This window comes from Phasianus colchicus, chromosome 26 (genome assembly GCF_987193195.1).
Source record: "Phasianus colchicus chromosome 26, bPhaCol1.hap1.1, whole genome shotgun sequence".
Classification (NCBI taxonomy): domain Eukaryota; kingdom Metazoa; phylum Chordata; class Aves; order Galliformes; family Phasianidae; genus Phasianus; species Phasianus colchicus.
The window spans coordinates 5,513,101-5,532,279 of NC_143461.1; the positions used below are offsets into that span (position 1 = coordinate 5,513,101).

Genomic DNA, 19,179 nt, shown 5'->3' on the forward strand with positions numbered 1-19,179 from the left:
AGCAAGATAATGTTCTGTGAAATATAATGTTGGAAAAGGAGTTCACGCATAACCAGAGTCAGGAAAGGCGTGGGCTGGCGGTACCCTGCAGCACAGAGCCTCCCACGGCCCGAGGTGCCGACACACAGAAATGTCTCCTCTGAAACTGAGCTTTTTTAAATTGGAAAGGGCGTCACACGGTTTCCCTCACGCACACACACGTGAAGGATCCATGGAAAAGACAAAAGTCTTCATTCAAACCCGGCACAGTTCTGCGGGTGTTTTTTATGCTTATGTTCCCAGCCAGCCGTGCGATCCAGGCGGTACGGAATGAAAGCAATGGTCAGAGTAAGAAAACGAGAGCCGCCAGCAGGTGGCACCATGGGCTGAGCGCTGCGGGGCTCCCGGAGCTGCGTGCGGTGCTGCAGGGCGGCCGATCGGCCACTGAGCACCGAGTGCTGTGACAGCAGCGATGTGGAGGTAGATAACGTGTGACAAAGTGTAGATCAGAGCTGTGACATTTACACTCACTGGACGTGACCGTTTAATGCTCACTTTGATAAGATCCAAGTTGCCCACTTCTTGGTCAAGTGCTGTTAGTGCTGGGGCAACATGCTAGTGGAATAGGGCCGTTATGCCCTAGTCATGTATCCTCTATCAGCAGCAATTAATGCCATTATATCGTCCAGTAGAATTTCATGGCTGCTGGCAGAGATGGATATCCTTGAGAATTAATGTTATTTTTCCCCAAATTGTGAGGCTGTGTGTGCTCAGGGTATGCTTTGGCTGGAAGAACCTGACCATATGGTAGCCAATAACAACACTGATATTTCAAAGTTGTGCACGTTGAATTCAGAGCAAAGGGCTTAAGGGTGTTTTGCATTATCTTTTTCATATTAACTTCTGCTTCCTGGGAGAATCCAATGGCACTTCATATCCGTGCATTCGTTACTGCCTTTCTTAAGGCTGCTACGTTGCTGTTATGCACAGAGGTACCTCCATGTCAGACACCACGGCTGGGTTGCAGGGAGTGCTGTGTAAGGAGGGCAGATGGCTGCATGGATGGCAATGCTGCACTGACTACAGAAAAACAACATCAGACTGAATGCATTTGCACAAGCAGGAGAGAAACTTTATTGTGTAGACTCTTTCATAAGGATGCTGTACAGAAGGAAGCAGATGTCTCTGACCCATAGAGCCAAATGATTGTGTAAAAAGGGAGAGCAAATTTAAGGAAAGACACGAAGCTGGTGCACACTTTTTGGGTTACATTCTTGTGATCTAGCAAAAGTAACAGCACATTTCTGTAAGCATTAGCCAGTGGTTGGACTGCCCTTCTTACAGCTGGTCCGGCACAGGTGGTGTCATAGCAAGAGAGGATTCAGTATTTCTTTATTAGGGTCTCCTGTCACGAGAGGAGGAAGACCTTCCCTCATCTTCTGTGCCCCCACGGACTCTTCCGGCAGCTGTGGTAGGAGAAAAAAAGATCATCAAGCTTATGGGAACACACAGAAGAGCCACACAATGTTTCTTGTTTGCTCATTTCCTGACTTTTTTTTCACATAGCAGAGGAGGAGCTGCCTCTGCACCTCATCTTCTGTTCCTGCTGGTCCACATCCAGTAAATCTTCCCAGTTATGAAGTAGGAGAGGTAAAGATATAAACAGAGTGCACTGCATGTCAGATCTCTCCTGCAGGCTGTATGATTAAGCAGAGGAACTGAGGAATCTCTGTGAGATTGCCATGCTTTAGAGCCACACGAGGAGTCAGTGCAATCATTTTGCAAGCTGTTGGGGTCAAAAGTGCACATAAAATAAGATAAAGTACTGTGCTTTCCTCTCCAAATGGAAAAGAAGGTATCATTGCAGAGAGAATATGATCTGTGTTAATAAGAAGAAATACCAAGGAAAAAAGGCTTATTTAATTCTACTGCTTGAACTCATTTCCGCCCCTCTTTACATCACATTTTTTACTTACCATCCTTAGGGTTCACTCCTGGCATGCTGCAGAAAAGAAGAAAAGTTTGGTCAGTGACCATCAATGAGTTTGTCCACCGACACAGTTAGGAGACGCTGTGTGCCCAGCTCAGACCTCACACTGCTTCATCAGCAGGTTGGCTCTTACTCTGCTGGTACTTGTGCTCATGTCAGGGCTTTGAATAGCACTGCTGTAAACTCTAAAGAAAACATGGCCATCAGTGAGACCACTTGTTAGTCTTGATTTGTCTCTAGAAACAGCATAAGGAGCTGATTCCCTCTCAGAAATCAGAAGTGATTCCTTGTGTAGATCAGTATGAGAAATGGGCAGTAAATGTTAGACTTCACTGAAGTCAGTTGTGGTCTATCCTCTTCTATTCTGGGTGTGTGATGATAAATATTTTCACCTTTGTTCACAAGTGCAGAAAAACAACGCCTGAGAACAGACGTGTGAATGGTATGTTAGGCTGAAGGTGGTGATTCCAGCCCAGCAGGAGGATTACATGAGACATGTATGGGGCCTGGTGCCTTCTGTAGTTCACTTTAGTCAACATGCTTGCGTTTATAGCTTCAAATTATCAGCACAACTGATCTGCAGATGTAGTTTGAGTGATAGCAGCTCTGGGGATGTTGCCGAGCATCCGCGTTGCCAGTGCTCAGCAGGCTGTGTATGCAATCAGTGTAATTTAGTAATCTGGAGTCAGCTTAACAACCACAAATTACTGCTTTACAATGTGCCCTGTTATTAACCTTATCTATCCATCACCGGATTTGTATACAGTAACATACTGAGAGTCCTGGGTCTCCAGCAGCTGGCGGTACGTGGCGATCTCCTGCTCCAGGCGGCTCTTGATGTCCATCAGCATTCTGTACTCCTGGTTCTGGCGCTCCATGTCACATCTGATTTCACTCAGTTGCTCCTCAACGCTGGTGATGAGGTTCTGAATTTGTGCCAGCTGTGCACAGTATCGTCCTTCTGTATCTCGCAGGTTGGCTTCCAGTCCGGCTTTCTAATGCAGGAAGACATTAGAACAGGTTGTCGTACAGATTCATCCTGCAGATGAAATCTAAAGCAAAGCAAGGGAGGAGGGGCAGGGGAGGTTTCTGGCTGTGGCTTGCAGTGTGCTCCATACCATGCTCATCTGTGACTGCAGCTCGATCTCCAGGCTCTGCACCGTGCGTCTCAGTTCTGTGATCTCGGATTTGCTGCTCTGTATCTGCTCGGTGTGGGTGGCAACTTCACGGTTCAGTTCATCAGTCTGAAAGAAAAAAGCAACTGCAAAATTAAATGCATAAAAATTACATTTTAGGCTTATCTCTTCCGCTGCAGCAGCAGTGATGAGGCAGTGCATCAGTTCGATGTTCGCTGCCATAAGCATACCTGAGTGAGGAACCACGCCTCAGCATCCTTACGGTTCTTCTCAGCCAGAGCCTCGTACTGCTCCCTCATCTCCGAGAGGATCCTGGTCAGGTCGATGCCAGGAGCAGCGTCCATTTCCACGTTGACTGTTCCACTGAGCTGAGTGGAGTACTCCTTCATTTCCTGCGTGGGAAATGAGAGGTGGGGGACACAAAGGAGATTATGCTCTGTACTCTGACATGCTTTCTGCCAGCAGCAGTCCATGCACTGGTGTGTGGCACTTTAATTATCAGAGATGGGACACGCATAAAAACATTTCTCAGATTGTATCTCTCCATGTATATGCCTTTCTATCCTGTATACTCTCACACACTCAGACTTACATATAGTTTCTACGTGACCTGTCATGCCTAGGAATGTCAGACTGAGACTCTGCAGCTCTTGGATCTGAACATTTTGGAATCAGATAAATGCTTCTCAGGACCAACTTCAGGTTCTTTTAATATCACAGTTTTCTCCTTATTAATGTTGCCATTCTGATGTTATTAGACAAATTCCAAGGGAAGTAATTTCCTCTCTGCACTGCTAACAGCGCTCACCTCCTCGTGGTTCTTCTTCAGGTAGGCCAGCTCCTCCTTCAGGCTCTCGATCTGCATCTCCAGGTCGGTCCTGGACAGGGTCAGCTCGTCCAGCACCCTGCGCAGCCCGTTGATGTCGGACTCCACGCTCTGGCGCAGGAACAGCTCATTCTCATACCTGCAGTTTTACAAAGAAACAAGCGTTGGCACACGCACAAGTTTGCATGCAGTGGAGCCTTAAGTCAAAAACCCAAACTGTTTTCTTTTCCCCTGTGATTGCAGGCTACTAAAGTAGTTAAAAGCATCACTAAAGAACTGAGACACGATTTACTGGTATATATTAGCAGCTCAGTAATCTGGTTACTCTGTTCCGATCCCTCATCGTGTTGTTTTTGCCAGAGATTTTTCATTAGAAGTTATTAATGAAAGGCATCCATCTGTGATTTGGAAATACATCTTTCAGTGGCTGAAGAACTTTATTTTCTAGATGAGAAGTAATACTACGCTTCAGAAAACTTTTGAGAAAGGGAGAAAAGGAGAGAGAGGACAAATGTGTTTCAGGCAAACTTACTTCAGTCTGAAGTCATCGGCGGCCAGCCTGGCGTTGTCAATCTCCAGAACGACCCTGGAATTGTCGATAGTGGCTGCAAGGATCTGACAGGTGGAAAAACAGGAGGAAGCACTGTGAGTACTGTGAACTGAGCACACTTTCCATGTCCTGTTAACAACTTCTGTAATCATTTTAATTGCAAAAACCAGCTCATTTTCAGGATGCAACATTTGCTGTTTAAATGAAGGAAAGGTTACAACTTTCTGTTGGTTTGCTGAGAGCCACAGGCAGCTTTAGCTTGGGGAATTCAAGATTTATTTTCTGATTGTTCTACTTGATTTCAGAGGTGTGAACTGTGCACTTCCACAGCTCCAATGCATTTTTCTAACTGCCCATCTTATGAAGGCCATACCTTATCTCGGAGATCTTCAATTATCTTGTAGTAGTTACTGTAGTCTCGAGCCGGGCTGGTGGGAGCTTCCTTCTGGTACCAGTCTCGGATTTTGACTTCCAGTTCTGCATTTGCGTCTTCCAGAGCTCGTACCTTCTGCAGGTACGTGGCCAGGCGGTCGTTCAGGTTCTGCATCGTTATCTTTTCATTGCCGGAAAGCAGGCCGTCCCCGCCACCAAAGGCACAGCTAGCATCAAAGCCTCCCCCAAAGCCGGCTCCTCCGCCCAAGCCGCACACCGCACCTCCACCAAAGCCGCCGTAGCCTCCGCCGAACCCGCCGCCGAACCCGGCGCAGGATCCGCCCCCATAGCCGCCTCCGGCCGAGGAGACGAACCGGGCCGAGGAGACGGAGACGCCGCGGCCCCCGGAGCCGCCGTGGATGCTCGGGGCGCGGTAGGAGCCCCCGACCCGCACCGAGGACAGGCGGGAGCCGCCGCTGCCAGCAGCGCCGAAGCCCCCGGCACCGCTAGCGAAGGAGTTGTGCACGCTGTAAGAAGTCATGGCTGCAGCACGGAGGAGTTGGTACTCAGCGCAGTGCGGAGCAGGAAAGCGTAGTGCCTCGCTGCCCTGGTGCTTCTTTTATAGCCAGGAGACAGGAGAAAAGCCGAGCTGCAACCCTCCCTCAAAGATTCTCCTCCCTTGAGGTGAGGCCAATTATGATGACATTCCTTACACACAGAGCTGGCTGCACATCCCAGGGGTTAGGGCTTGGGTTTTTTCTTTTAATTAAACTAAGCGGATGATTCAGGTTGTGTTTTTCTTCGGGCTATAGTTCTGAAGCCCCGGGTTTACTTTTCTGACAGTCAAGAATGGAAAAACAAAGCGAGTCGAACCGCACCCACTCACCCATCCACAGCAGCCACCGCGGTTACTGGGAGATCAATGACTTCCCCAAACGAAGTTTCGTTTAAGTAAAATTCCACTTTCATTGAAAAAGTACAAACTGTGCAAAAATGTTCACGTCACCATTATTTCTTGTTTCTGTTTATGTTTTTTTTCCCGCAAAAATTTGGAATTGAATTTTCCATGTTTTTATTCCTGTTCTTTGCTCAGAATTTGTATTTAAGTGTTGGCATCTGAATTTCTATTACAGAGAGCACACAGCACGGTGTGGGGAACGACTGGCATCCATCTGTGTTCTGGGAGACAGGTTTAATTTAATTTACTGACACTTGTGAAATAGGTGAGGAGGGCAATACAAGAGTGAAATGATTTGATTAAAAGAAGAATGTGGGAGGACGAAGTTCCTGTTACTTTTGGCAAACCTAAACAAGCCGAGCTTCAGCTGAAACAGGTCAGCGTGGAATTAACGTGTGCAGCACTGATCTGCACTGTGAAATTTGTGATTTTTGAAAGTAAGGTCTGAGAATCACTTACAAGGTGACATTAATCTTTCATCTAAAGTGAATCTCACATACAGTGTATTTCAGTTCTACCCATTTGTGAGTGATGTTGTACATCAGTAACCAACTGCTGAACACTATGTGCTCGTAAGAAACCACATCTGGGGGATGTTCAGCAGTGTGCACTTCTTGCTTAGAGCTCAGGGTGTCAGTGGGGACAGCGGCTGTGTGAGGTGTGTGCCAGCAGTGTGGATTTTGCAGACAGAACGCCGTTCTCTGCCCATAGGTGACAGTTCAGGTGAAGGAGGGGTGAGCTTATTGCTGTGACATGGGGTAAAGGCACAGGGCTGGGCAGTGTGGGGTGGGAGGAATTTCCTCTCATCTCTGCTCTGCAACAGATGCATTCTAAAATTTTTCAAAAAAGTTGACCTTTTTCCTTTTAAAGAAGGAACAATCTATATTTGCTAAACACCACAGTAACAGCTGTGCTTTTCTTAGCAGCTTTTCAGGTTTCATATCATGCAGGGTGCATGTTTTCGGATGCTGGGCTCGCACCAGTTGCTGGGATGCCCAACGGGGTTTCTGAGGTGTGGCTGTGCCCCCGTGGCGGTGAGCAGCCTTGTATGGGGGGGAGCTGGGAGGAGGTACTTGGAGGCAATGAGCACCAAAACTCTCAGTAATACACAGCCTGACAGCCCGATTGTGAGCCTGTCCACTCGTACTGCAGCTCATCAGCAACGGCAGGATATTTCATAGCTGTGGAAACATGTTTCAAACGGAGCTTGGACCTCTGCCATAGCACTTCAGTTTTGCTCTGGGGCAGATTAATAGTTGTGTGTAGCTGCCAAATGTGCGTATCTGCGAGAGGCAGCATCTCAGGGACAAGTTGAGGCAAACTCTCCCAAAGACAAAGAAGTTTCTTTAAGCCCCCTGTCATGGCAGTGTGCAGAGGTGTGCAGGCTGCTGGGCTGTGTGTGACGGGCAAGATCAAATTGCAATTAGAAAGTAAGAAACGCACACACAAACCAGCAAAACCACTGTCAGCTGTATCAGGAAACTTCGGGGATTTTTCATTCAGCCACACCAGAGCAGCCTGCTGCAGCCCCGTCCTGCCCTCCCCTCCACATCTCTGCTGATTTGTGCTTCTCAGGACTGTCTTTTTTTTGCTGTCAGTTCTTCATGTCATAGTCAGGCTGCTGTCAAATGCCACAGAGCTGGATTTCCAGGGGCTGAGCCGGGACTTGCGCATCAGGACACGACAGGTGCTGCTGATGGGTCAGCTGAGTCAGCGCAGAGCCGAGCCCAGCTCCGGCCCCTTCACCTGGGGAGGATTACCCAGCCCTGACAGAGCAGGTCTGCAGCTCTGCGCTGCTCCTTGCTGTGCAAACACTTCATTAATCTGGGAGGACTTACAAAAATGAATGAAAGAATGTATTCCCTCCCAAGTCCGAGGAGAGAAGTGATGAAGGGTTTGTCACTGTTTGAGAGGAGTGATCCACCCTGGGGAGCCGTGTGTCCCTGCTGGGGCTGAGGAGTGGGGCTGGAGGCCTGGGCTGTAGCCCCAGTTTTCTTTTAGCACAAGCCCAGAGAATTTTCCTTGGCTGTAAGCTTCTGGAGTGATGGTTGGGAGTGAAATAACTGATTTCTGATGGCCTGAAGTAAGAGCGATTGCATTTATGATTTCAGCCAGAGCACCCTTCCAGTGATGTGAGAAAGAAGGTGGTTGGAAGAGTCCCGAGAGCCCATAGCAGTGGATGAGCTGAGGGTTTGATTTTTCTGTTTGAAGATAAGTGCATTGGAATAGAAAGTGAGTGAAGAAATCTCAGCCCTGTTCCTCACTCCCATGTATCTGCAGCCATTCTAACAGCTTCGCATTTTGCCCTAACAAAACACTCTCCAGCTCTTGCTTCTTGCTGGAATCTCCCCACATCTCGCTGTTGGTGCCCTGTGGGTGCATCTCCCAGGAGGGCTGTGCTGGGGCATCGTCCTGTGGCTGCAGCCCAGCTTCAGCAGTGACTGCACAGTGAGAGAACAGGAGCCGAGATTGCAAGATCATCTTTATTGGAGCAGCTACAGCATTTCAGTACAAGAAAAAGTAATTAAAAACCTAACCTAGTCTGCAAATTAATCACTGCTAAATGAACCAATCTACTTAAGCTTTGTGTAGACAAGGATTTTCTGTGTAGTTAATTTCCAGCAGTTTAGTGTGATTTCTCTGCATTTTATTTCCCTTTTTTCTCTTCATCTTGAAGTTGACATTTATGGGACTTTCAGTACTATTTTCCATCTGCCAGCTTGTCTCTTTTGTCTGCAATAATATGGAGAAAAAGAAAAAAGTTACTTAACCAGAACACATAAGACCATTCTGCAAGTTACTGAGCTTAGTTTGTGTCTCATCTGTCATTCCCTTCTCTCAGAAGTTTTGTTCTTCATAGAATTGATTTGAATCATGCATCACTTTTACAATACAGCTGACCTTTAAAAGCCAGTCATACTTGCATGTTGGTACAACGCCCCTGAGCTGGCAGGCTGAAATTGCTTGTATTCTTCCACCTGGGGGAATATTTGTGTGTTTTACAGTGGCAAAGTCTGACATTTTTTCCTGATGTCTAATAGCTTTTGATGTCTAAAACTTGTTGAATTCTGGCCAGAGCCATCACTTTGACTTTTTCTGTGGCACAGATCAGTGCAGCAGCCCAGTCTGAAATGGACAGAATTACCTTAATGTGTGTATTTATGTTTTTGGAAAATCAAACTTCTTTGCTTACTAAAGGTTTCCTAGAGGAGAAAAAGTCCTTACCGGGAGATCCAGAAAGGGAGCCAAACAACCTGCAAGCAAAGAGAGGAGAGCTGAAAGGGGAGGTAGCACACTGCATGCTGTGTGAGACAACGATGTACGACAGCAGGTTCTCATCATTTTGTATATGGTCAGAAAACAAGATGTTCATTTCCTTGGTCTCCCAGGAGAAGGAATCGTTATAGGAAATGTTTTTGTGAACTACAACAGTGAAAGAAACAGTGGGAGAAGATAACTTCTCTCCTGAAAAAAAGACTTGTTACAAAACGCAGAATCCCAGCAGTATCTGAGCTGTGTGTACTGCCGTGCTGCGGCACACGGCACCGCGCCACGCTCACGCGGCACGAGGCGAAGCACAGAGGCTCTGTGCCACGAGCCGTTACTTACTGGGACTCCTGACCCTCCAGGAGCTGCCGGTAAGTAGCGATCTCCTGCTCCAGCCGGGTCTTGATATCCATGAGCATCTTGTATTCGTTGTTCTGGCGCTCCAGATCAGCTCGGAGCTCAGCCAGCTGCGCCTCAATGCTGCCAATCATGTCCTGGATCTGCGCCAGCTGTGCGCCGTAACGCCCCTCGGTGTCTGCCAGGCTGCTCTCCAGCGCGCCTTTCTGCCAGCACAGGTGGAGGGAAGGGTTGCTGGGCTGCTTGCAGGTGGGGAATACGGGTGTATTTTAGGGGGTCTGCGTTTACGCAGTGCAAATTTTCACATACCATGCTGAGCTGGGACTGCAGCTCTATCTCCAGCCCTTGCAGGGTGCGTCTCAGGTCGGTGACTTCGGACTTGCTGCTCTGCAGCTGTTCAGTATTGATGGCTACCTCACGGTTCAGCTCTTCAGTCTGAAAGTGGGGAAATGCCACATGAGACACGTGGGGCCTCTGAGCAGAGGTCGTAAGGCTTTCAGATTGGTTTTCTGTAAGTTACAGGGCCACTTTTTCTTCTGTGGATTTAAAAATTAGCATTTATTTAGTATGAAGCTTTTGATACCTTACTGTGGAACCAGGCCTCAGCATCCTTCCTGTTCTTCTCCGCCATGTGTTCATACTGGTCTCTCATATCGGCCAGGATCTTGGACAGGTCAATGCCTGGAGCAGAGTCCACTTCTACACTGACTTGGCCGGCTACCTGACCTCCCAGGGCACTCATTTCCTGTGTCGATATAGCAGAGGAAGACAAAAGAGGGTGCAGTTGTGAATGAGTACATTATGAGCCATCCATCCTTTCTGCAAGGCTCTAAGTGACTGCAGTGGAAAACTGGCAGGGTGGATCTTTCATTTGCCAGTCTGCACAGAAGTCTTTTCTTTTTCACTGGAGAGCCCAAGGCAGTCCTGAGGCATTCCACACACTGCTGTCCTAACTCACTCCTAAAATGCTTCTTGTTTGTTTTTTAATTTACCTCCTCGTGGTTCTTCTTCAGGTAGGCCAGCTCCTCCTTCAGGCTCTCGATCTGCAGCTCCAGGTCGGCCCTGGCCAGGGTCAGCTCGTCCAGCACCCTGCGCAGCCCGTTGATGTCGGCCTCCACGCTCATGCGCAGAGCTTGCTCTGTTTCAAACCTCGAAAAAGCAAAGCAGAACTCTTCAGGCTGATGAGGGCACTGTGAAATGCGTTATTTGTTAGAGACATATCTGGCACTGCAGGAACTATAATATAGCAGATGTTGTCCAGCATAAAGCTTTTCTACACGTATTTTACACGATGGAGTGTTTTCTGGGGCATAGGTGATGTTTTCAGCAATGCATAAGGGGCTGAGCTGCGATGACAGGATCAAACTAGTGCTGATACAGAGATTTTACACACGTTCTTTTGTTTTTTCACAGCCACTGCCCTTTGCCTCAATAGGGATTTTTGCCTCCTCAGGAGACTTTTCCCTTTCAGAAATTACTCACTTGGTCTTGAAGTCGTCAGCAGCCAGCCTGGCGTTGTCGATCTGCAGGACCACCTTCGAGTTGTCAATAGTGGCAGCAAGGATCTGCAATCAGCAAGAGTTCATTGCTGAGGTGAAACAAGCATGTTGTTTCTTTTCCTTACCCTAAAGGTGGAAGAGTTACGATTGTATTTCACCCATAGCTCCACCAAAGATGAGTGCATTTTGTTTGGTGTCAGTAGGAAAATATCAGATTAGCTGTAGCAAACAGGCAGCACAGATTGATCACAGCATTTCTGCCATTGCTGTTGGCCGTGGGTTGGTCCCCTTGCTTGTGTCCTATGAAGGGCTTTCAGCTGGAATCCCTGCAGTGTGAGGGAGAGGCCGGTCAGTGGGAGCTGTTGTGGTTGTGAGGCACAACCAGTGCTTCCTGGAGAAAAGCAAAGGAAGCACAGTGCAGTTCTGGGCAGAACTGGTTCTGTCTGCGTGTTTTCTTAACAGGGCAGTGACTGCAAGGCCTGTATGATTGCAAAATAAATGGCATGTTTGTGTATTGTAAGCAATCTCGGTTCATACTGCATTTGTAACGTCTTTGAGCATGTTATTTTCCTTAAAATAACCAATTCGGTGTTTATTGTCTCTGATAATTAATCATGAAATGCTGTGAAGGAAATGTTCCTTAGCAGTAATCCCTTCTAATTTTTAACTAGAAAATGTGTCTTTTTTGCCTGCTGCTTTCAAAACTTAAAAGGTCATATACAAAAACAGCAGGAACAACATCTTCTCTAACAAAAGGGAATAAAAGGAGGAAAAAGAATGCCAAAAGGTGAAAATCTGATTCCCAGTTCTGTCTTTTGTGGAGCTCAGTTTTGAAATCAGTGGAGAATGTGAATGTCTTAAGACAAAGAGAAAATAAACCCCGTGGGAGCGGTCACAACTCCAAGCTCAACTGTGAGAAATGACCCTAAAGTTTTCTTCCATTTATTTACACAGTGCAGTCAGCTTCCAGGTATGTGCTCCAGGGCCTGCATCTCCTCCAAGAAATCTAACATCGGCTGCCCATCGGCTGCTGGGACAGAGCCTGCATTTATAGATGGGATCGATTATTTTGTCTGCTACTTCCTTTGTCCGTACACAGAATGTTTCAACATTCTTGTTTCAGTTGCTAGCTTAAGTAAGTGAAATGTGCAACAAAACGTGTAGTTAAGTTCATGAAATCATGAGCTTCTATCATCACCTTTACCAGACTGCACTTTGCTGTACCAGCAGTGTGTGTGTGCTGTACCAGCAGTGTGTGTGTGTGTGTGTGCTGTACCAGCAGTGTGTGTGTGTGTGCTGTACCAGCAGTGTGTGTGTGTGCTGTACCAGCAGTGTGTGTGTGCTGTACCAGCAGTGTGTGTGTGTGCTGTACCAGCAGTGTGTGTGTGTGCTGTACCAGCAGTATGTGTGTGTGTGCTGTACCAGCAGTGTGTGTGTGCTGTACCAGCAGAGTGTGTGTGCTGTCTGGAGTTCTGCTGGCAGTGCGGCAGTCAGAGAACCACCAGGATGAGATGCTGGGAGTCTGAGCTGAGCTGTTCTGTGCTTTCTCCCTGCTAACACTTCAAATCGTGGATGATTTCGTACTGCACATTTCTCTCCCTGCCCCAACCAAAGATTGTGTTTTCATCTTCCTCCTTTTCACAGACCTCACTTCCTTCTGGCTCTTTCCTAGGGAGTTTTTGGGTTTTTATGCTTCCTTCTAAGGTGCTTTTTAGTAAATACAACCACCTACCTGGTCTCGGAGGTCTTCAATAGCCTTGTAATAAGGGCTGTAGTCTCGGACAGGGCCTGGTCCTTGTTTTAGGTACCATTCGCGGATCTTAGTCTCAAGCTCTGAGTTGGCTTCCTCCAACGCACGCACTTTGTCCAGGTAGGACGCGAGGCGGTCGTTCAGGTTTTGCATCGTCGTCTTTTCATTCCCTGACAGGAGACCATCCCCAGAGCCCCAGCCCCCGCCATAGCCACCACCAAAGCCTGCACCAAAGCCGCTGCCGACGGCACCTCCATATCCACCGCCCAGGCCGCTTCCTAGGCCAGAAGAGACAAATCTGGCGGAAGAGACTGACACACCCCTGCCACCGGATCCCCCATGGATGCTCGGAGCCCTGAAGGAACCCCCCCCCAAACGGAGCGAGCGGCCGCCGGGCCCCCCGGCCACGGAGGAGGTTTGCCTGAAGCTGTAGGTCGCCATGGGGAGAAATGCCAAGGACCTGAAGCAGCTGCGTTTGTGATCCTGAAGCAGGAATGCGTGCTCCTTTCCCCCACCCCAGCTCTTTTATGCCTGTGACAATGGGAGTTGTCTCCAGAATGTGTTATCTGAGACCCGTGGAATTTATCGGCCGTCAGCCCTCTGCCAACACAGGAATTCCTCTCATTGGTCAGTTGCTGAGAAGTGAGCTGGGTTTCATTCCCAAATACCTTCACACAACGAGCCGATTCCCTCCCCCAGGGCTTTTGAGGAAGAAGGTGGGATTGAGGGGAGGTGTTGCTCCATGATCTGGTTGCAGTTTGTGTGCTGGGAGCAGCAGGGCTGGCAGCACGCAGCCCCACCGCAGCCTGTGCTGCGTCCCCAGCAAGGTCACACAGCAACTTGCTTCTGCAGCCTCAGGAAAGTTAAAATACGGAGTGATTAGATCAGCTACTGCAGGCTGATAGCAGAGCCTGAAAGGAGCCCACATGGTGAACAGTGCCTTAGCAAAGCAGGGTCCTACCAGCCTTTTTCCTTCTTTCCCTCAGGAAAAATCCTTCTTTCAGAAGGAACAATTTCTTTGCTGGGCAGCCTTCACGGGGAGGTGGATCCATGGATTCCCTGTGGATGGTGGTGGTGGAGAGGCACTGGTCACTGCCCTCAGTGATATGGTACAGTGATATGGCATTTCCTTAGCCCTGATGTGCTCAGGCAGTTGGACTGGATCCTTGAGCTGATGAACCGACTGGACTATTCTGTTCTGTTACAAATCTTAAGTTTGTTTCTTTGGTCTCATTTCCTTTTGGGCCAACAGTAAAATGGAGGATCTGACAGAGAACGTGTCGTGTGTGAAGGAGTCTATTTTTGTACAGAAACAAGGGTCCTTTTCAAGGAACCATTGCAGTGCTTGTAGGAGATAGGCATTAAACTTCCCCGAGTGTTACCTGGGGAGTCAGCAACAACAGAAACAAAGGCCCAATTATACGTTCAGTCCCTTTGCTACTACCAAGGAGGGAAGTAAACAGAAGAAACGTAATCACATCGCTTTCTGGGCTCTGAAAGTAGTGAAAATGTTATTTCTTCAGTGCTTAAATCCAGTTCTCTGAGGTGAATTTTCAAAGGCAGTGGTGCTTTTATCACTGCAAGCATCCCCAGCAGCGAGCGGCTCTCCATCTCATTCTGCTGTTCTCTTTCTTTCCCCACCAGCCCTCCTGCCCTCCAAACCTCCGGGCCCCTGAGGTGCTGCTGTAAGGAGGGATGCAGGGACAGCATTGGAGGCAGCCAGGCCAAGGGCCGAGCTCTGCTTCCTGCAGCTGCTTCCACAGCTCTGGGAGTGCCAGCTGTGGGCTGTTTGAATGAGCAACCCGTGTAGTACCAAGACAATGAATTACAGATAAGCCAAATGAAATGCATACTCGGCATGAGGGCACGGCTGTTCTTTTTTTGCCTGTAAAAATGCACTAAACACACATCAGTGCTTTACCCACTTGGTCCGGAGAGAGAAGTCAAACTGCAGGGCAAATACAGGGAGTGTTAAAGAACAAACACACGAGCTGGAAGCTGGCCAAGGAGCCTGTGCAGCCAGGAGCCCCGTGGAGTCGGCCTTACAGCCTTCCTTGCAGCCTTCTGGCCATCCACTAGCTTTCAGTGCTTCGCAACTCATCATTTGTACAGATTGATACTTTCTTTTTTCCCATTTATGCTTCACTTTCAGCTGTAATCGATGAGATTGGTTTGCCAGTTGACCAGAATTCAGTCATTTTTGTCTGAATGTACTTCATTGTGAACGTGGGGCCTTGAGGCTGACTCATGTCCTGCTTGCTTTCCTATGTAGATGATCTGTATCCTCAGATGAGAGGAGTCCTGTCCCGCTGGAGTAACTTGCAGGCTTTTCTGCACCTGATGATGAGGCTGTATCAGAGCGGAGTTCTGCAGCAACTCAGGCACAGAATGTGTCAGCAGATACGTGCAGTTTGGGGCCATACCTATTATCTGTGGTTCTGCAGCCTAGGGGCATGACAGCTGGGTTCTTTTGTGTTGTGCAGCCTGCCCTGAGGCAGAGCACAGCCCCTTCTGCAGATCTGAATGTTTTATTCAGCCCGGTGGGGGAATGCTGCCCAGCAGGTTCCAGCTCCCATCAGGAGCACTGACAGCCTGGGAAGCTGTTTGCATGTGGGCAGAAGGGACCGACAGAGAACAGTTACTTTATTGTTAAATGCTGGAGTCCATAGTTAGAGCATGAAGAACAGAACTCCGTGCACTCTCCTTCCCTGAGCAGAAATGCGAGAAGCGGAAAGAAGAAGCAGCTTCCCATCGGTGTCCTGCAGCACGGAGAAAGGAGCATTCTTCCCTCTGGGCATCCCCAGGTTCCCTCCTGAAGTCCTCAAGGCAGTGTGTTTTGGATTTCTGCAGAATAAAAGGCACATGTATGGCTTTGCAAGTGTCTTTACGGTCTACTTCATAGAAGTTGGGGCTGGAAGGCCCCTGCATTCCCTCAGAACCTCCTGAGTAAAAGCAGCAATCACGGTATATTTTGAGAATACTGCTAATTAGCTGCAATCAGGCTACATTTTCTTCAGATAGGTGGCGAAAACTCCCAAAGAGTTCTTTTTGATAATTTGGAATTCTATCTGGAATTGTCAGGAGGGGAAAAGCTTGGGAGGCACTGCCCAGTGGAGCAACTATTCCATCTTCTTCGTAGCTCCCAGTGTATGGCAAATGCCTGGACAGCAGCACCTCGGGCAGCATTCCTAGGAAAACTATTCTGAGTTTCCAGAAGGGTTTGGGTTTGTCTTTTAGCTCCACATCTCTTGTAGCTCTGTGGCTGCACGTTTGCTTTTGCTGAGGCTCCCTTCAGGTGATAACACATTTAAATGCCTGGAAAGGCCTTCAGTGTGGCGAATTATTTGCTGGAGGAAGAAGGTGCTGTTACCACTGAGTGCAGGCCTTGGTTTCTCCCACTCCCCTGATCTCAGCTGGCTGTACAGTCAGCTCTTCCTGCAGCAAACAGAAGGGTGGGACAGCCCAGGAATGGCCTTTATCTGCGGTTTATCACAGATAAGCACAGCGCGGGGAGCAGCCTGCATGAGCCTCATGCTGAGCCCCGCGTTTGCTTTATCTGTCTCTGTTCTGCTTTCCTATTGCTGCTGCTCTGTGCAATCGTAAATGTTTTTTCAGGGAATTTTTATGAACTTTGATGTAAGCCAGTTTTATTGCCCTTGAGTAACACTGGCACGTACCTCATCTCGCCCGCTGCTGTTGCAGTGCTCGCACTGCCGGTGCTGCTCCCACCCGAGGAGCCCCTGCACACTTTACCCTTCCTGACTCTTTTGCACCCACATTTTCAAACTTTATATTTTCCAATTATCGAAGCTGTGCTGCCCTGCCCCACTGATCCTGTCCTGCATCTGCTTGGATCACCACTGTGGATGTCCTCTCCCATTAGAAACACAGGCACGAAGTATCTGAACCTCTTTAATTCAGACACACACTTTTCTCCTTTTTTTTTTTTTTTTGGAACTTCCCTGTGGGAAGAGCCAAACCCGAAGAGAGCCGATCTGCAGCCGGCCGTGGTGCGGCTGTGCTGCTTGGGGTGCAGCTCTCACCCTCCTGGCTTCCCTCTCCCCTCATCAATCATTTCTAGGCCTTTTTCCCAGATGCTCACAGCTCACATTGCTGCACAGCGCGCCAAGAGATTCCGAGATAGGAATGTTTGTGTGCTGCAGCAGCAGGTCTGGGCACAGGCAGGCACAGCTGCTGGTGTTTAAAGAGGATAGATAAGAGCAGAGCGATCCTGTTACCTCCTCAACCCTCTGTCTTTTGTAGAGGAGAGGGAATGGTGTGGTGAAGGGAAATGTACGTGCCTGAAGGTAGGCTTGGCTGGGACCCCCAGCCCTGGCACGTGAAAGACAAGCTCTGGATATTTTTACATTTCTTTTAACCTGTTATCTGCTGGTAGATCTCAGCATGGTGTGATGGGGCTGGAAGCTGTTCTCCAAGGCAGCTCAGAGGCTGCTGCCCAAAGCAGACAGCTGTGCCCGCCTCATGCTGCCCAGTGCCCACAGCCTGGGGGGAGTCCTGCTGATGGAGAGGAGCAGGGCCAGCATAGCGGGGGCATGGCTGTCAGGTTCCCATCTGTAAATGTTTGCAGGACACATTCGTACCTGTGTGTATTTGTATTCAGATGTTTATATATTTACATGTCCATATTTTTATACTCATGTTTAAATACTATTATTTCTGTTGCTAGTTTTCTAAGTGCAGGTTTGTCTCAGTCTCACCCCACCCGAAACCCAGATAATATTCCAGTAGATTCATTTGGCTTTCAATCCTCTCTCAATGGAACACTGAGGTCGGTGCCAGCCATCTCGTGTGCTGGGCAGCCCAGCACCACCGAATGAAGCCAGTGGAAATACCTGCTGGATGTCTTTCCACTGCTTTCCAACAGATTCGACTTCAGTAACTAATAACACCCGGCAGATCCCAGTGAGAGGTTTCCGACGGCGGGTTCGGCGGAAAGGAGCTTTCGATTCTGGCAGCAGAGCCGGCATGGAGCTGCAGGGCAGAGCTGTGCTGGGCAGCCGGGCGCTCCGCAGGGCCGGCCTTTGATCCGCAGCCACGGCCCGCTGCACAAAGGCGCTCCCTGCGGCCAGCCTTGGGCTCACAGCGGCACTGCAGCAGGAAGGCAGAGCGCGCAACGAGCTGCGAGGCGCCTGCGGCTCGCGGGGAAAGCCGGCCTCGGCACACCTGAAACGGGGGAACGTTTGCCCGGCGGTCTGCTGTAGTGTGAGACTGCTTCGAGTGCTCACAAGTTCGTTGGCGTTTCCTCTCCAAAATGCTATCTGCTGCATGAAACGTACTAGAAATACACTACTTAGAAACACAGAAAGTGCACGTTCCTACCCGCATTTCTGTGCTTGCTTCATCTGACTGCTGTTACGTTTCATGATTATGGTAGGCCGGTAAATGTGAGTACAGCACTAACTTGTTCAGACCGTGTCCTTCCGTCTGTTTTTTCTCGAAGGCAGAGCGAACGAGAGATGTCCTCTGTTAGAGCCCTGGGAAGCGCTGAGGGGACGGAGGGGATCAGCGCAGCACAGCAGCGCCCTGAAAGCTCTCCTGCAGCACTGGGAGAGCGGGGCTGCGGCGCTGCGGGGTCTTCCTCTGGCCTTCCCGAAAGCTTCTTATCCTGCAGGCGGAGATGATTGATTTCCAGAATTGAGAAACCCGCGCACGCCCGCGGGCGGAACAGCGCCTGCTGAGCGGCGGTGCCGGAATCACGCCGTGCCTCCGCGCGCCCCCTGCAGGCCGGCTGTTGAAGCGCAGCCGCGGAGCCCCGCGGAGGGCAGCAACCGAGCGCTGTGCAGGAGCTCCGCGGTGTGAACGCGCGGTGTGGACGCGCGGTGTGGACGCGCGGTGTGGACGCGCGGTGTGGACGCGCGGTGTGGACGCGCGGTGTGGACGCGCTCTGAGCTCGCTGATTTCCGATGGGATTAGCTCAGAACTTGCGGACAGGACTGCGTGGAGCAGACGATAGCCCCTATTTTCGGACATCTTTGCTGTTACTGTGATTACATGCTGTCTGATATCTCAGTGTTAGCCTTGTGAAAAATATATCTCTTTTATTACTTCTTTTTTCCTTTAAAAATATGAGTTTAGCTAATAATTTTTTGGGGAAAAAAAGATTTTCTTCCATTGTTTTTTTTGGCAGCACATTTTAGTAATGGAAAAGGCAATCGTGAAATCTGTTTAAGCTGCACCCTTACATGTGGCCTTTCTTGTTTGCTTCAACTGTTTGACTTCTCAGGAATAATGACACCTGGGGGGAGCGGGGGGAGGGAGAGGGGCGCAGAGCTGCTGTGTGACAGGGTGACGTTTTGCCTGGCCTGAATCTGATTGCGAAGCAAAATGCGGAGAATTGTGTGCTGCCTGCAGAGCAGCGGCCCTGAGACGCACCCAGCCTGCAGTGCTGTGTGACAGATCCCGCTCTGCTCCGTGTGCTGAGAACCGAAGGCTGAAACGTAGTCTGTAAGTCTCAAATGAGTCATTTCACTGCTT

General features: G+C 49.2%; 2 protein-coding genes across 2 annotated transcripts; both read right to left on the reverse strand.

Annotated features, from left to right (window-relative positions):
- Positions 1-1,107: 1,107 nt before the first annotated feature.
- LOC116233658 (keratin, type I cytoskeletal 19-like) lies at positions 1,108-5,635 on the reverse strand. The gene is made up of 8 exons (XM_031600704.2): positions 4,855-5,635; positions 4,464-4,546; positions 3,914-4,070; positions 3,336-3,497; positions 3,088-3,213; positions 2,744-2,964; positions 1,956-1,981; positions 1,108-1,445 (listed from the first exon to the last, which is right to left on the reverse strand). Exons 1-8 carry the CDS (start codon positions 5,392-5,394, stop codon positions 1,375-1,377), a joined length of 1,386 nt encoding a protein of 461 aa, XP_031456564.2. The 5' UTR covers positions 5,395-5,635; the 3' UTR covers positions 1,108-1,374.
- Positions 5,636-8,284: 2,649 nt separating this feature from the next.
- Positions 8,285-13,449, reverse strand: LOC116233670 (keratin, type I cytoskeletal 19). Its single transcript, XM_031600726.2, has 8 exons — positions 12,667-13,449; positions 10,918-11,000; positions 10,428-10,584; positions 10,019-10,180; positions 9,745-9,870; positions 9,421-9,641; positions 9,037-9,065; positions 8,285-8,544 (listed from the first exon to the last, which is right to left on the reverse strand). The coding sequence occupies exons 1-8, from the start codon at positions 13,123-13,125 to the stop codon at positions 8,513-8,515; spliced, it is 1,269 nt and encodes a 422-aa protein (XP_031456586.2). The 5' UTR covers positions 13,126-13,449; the 3' UTR covers positions 8,285-8,512.
- Positions 13,450-19,179: the final 5,730 nt, after the last annotated feature.

Bases quoted from the DNA above. Each gene is read 5' to 3' on its own strand.
- LOC116233658 (XM_031600704.2), bottom strand. From the start codon at position 5,394: ATGACTTCTTACAGCGTGCACAACTCCTTCGCTAGCGGTGCCGGGGGC. The intron at 4,547-4,854 runs GTATGGCCTTCA...TCCACCTGTCAG, and splicing joins TTGAAGATCTCCGAGATAAG to ATCCTTGCAGCCACTATCGA. The intron at 3,498-3,913 runs GTGAGCGCTGTT...TTTCCCACGCAG, and splicing joins TGAAGAAGAACCACGAGGAG to GAAATGAAGGAGTACTCCAC.
- LOC116233670 (XM_031600726.2), bottom strand. From the start codon at position 13,125: ATGGCGACCTACAGCTTCAGGCAAACCTCCTCCGTGGCCGGGGGGCCC. The intron at 10,181-10,427 runs GTAAATTAAAAA...ATATCGACACAG, and splicing joins TGAAGAAGAACCACGAGGAG to GAAATGAGTGCCCTGGGAGG. The intron at 9,871-10,018 runs GTATCAAAAGCT...CCCCACTTTCAG, and splicing joins AGGCCTGGTTCCACAGTAAG to ACTGAAGAGCTGAACCGTGA.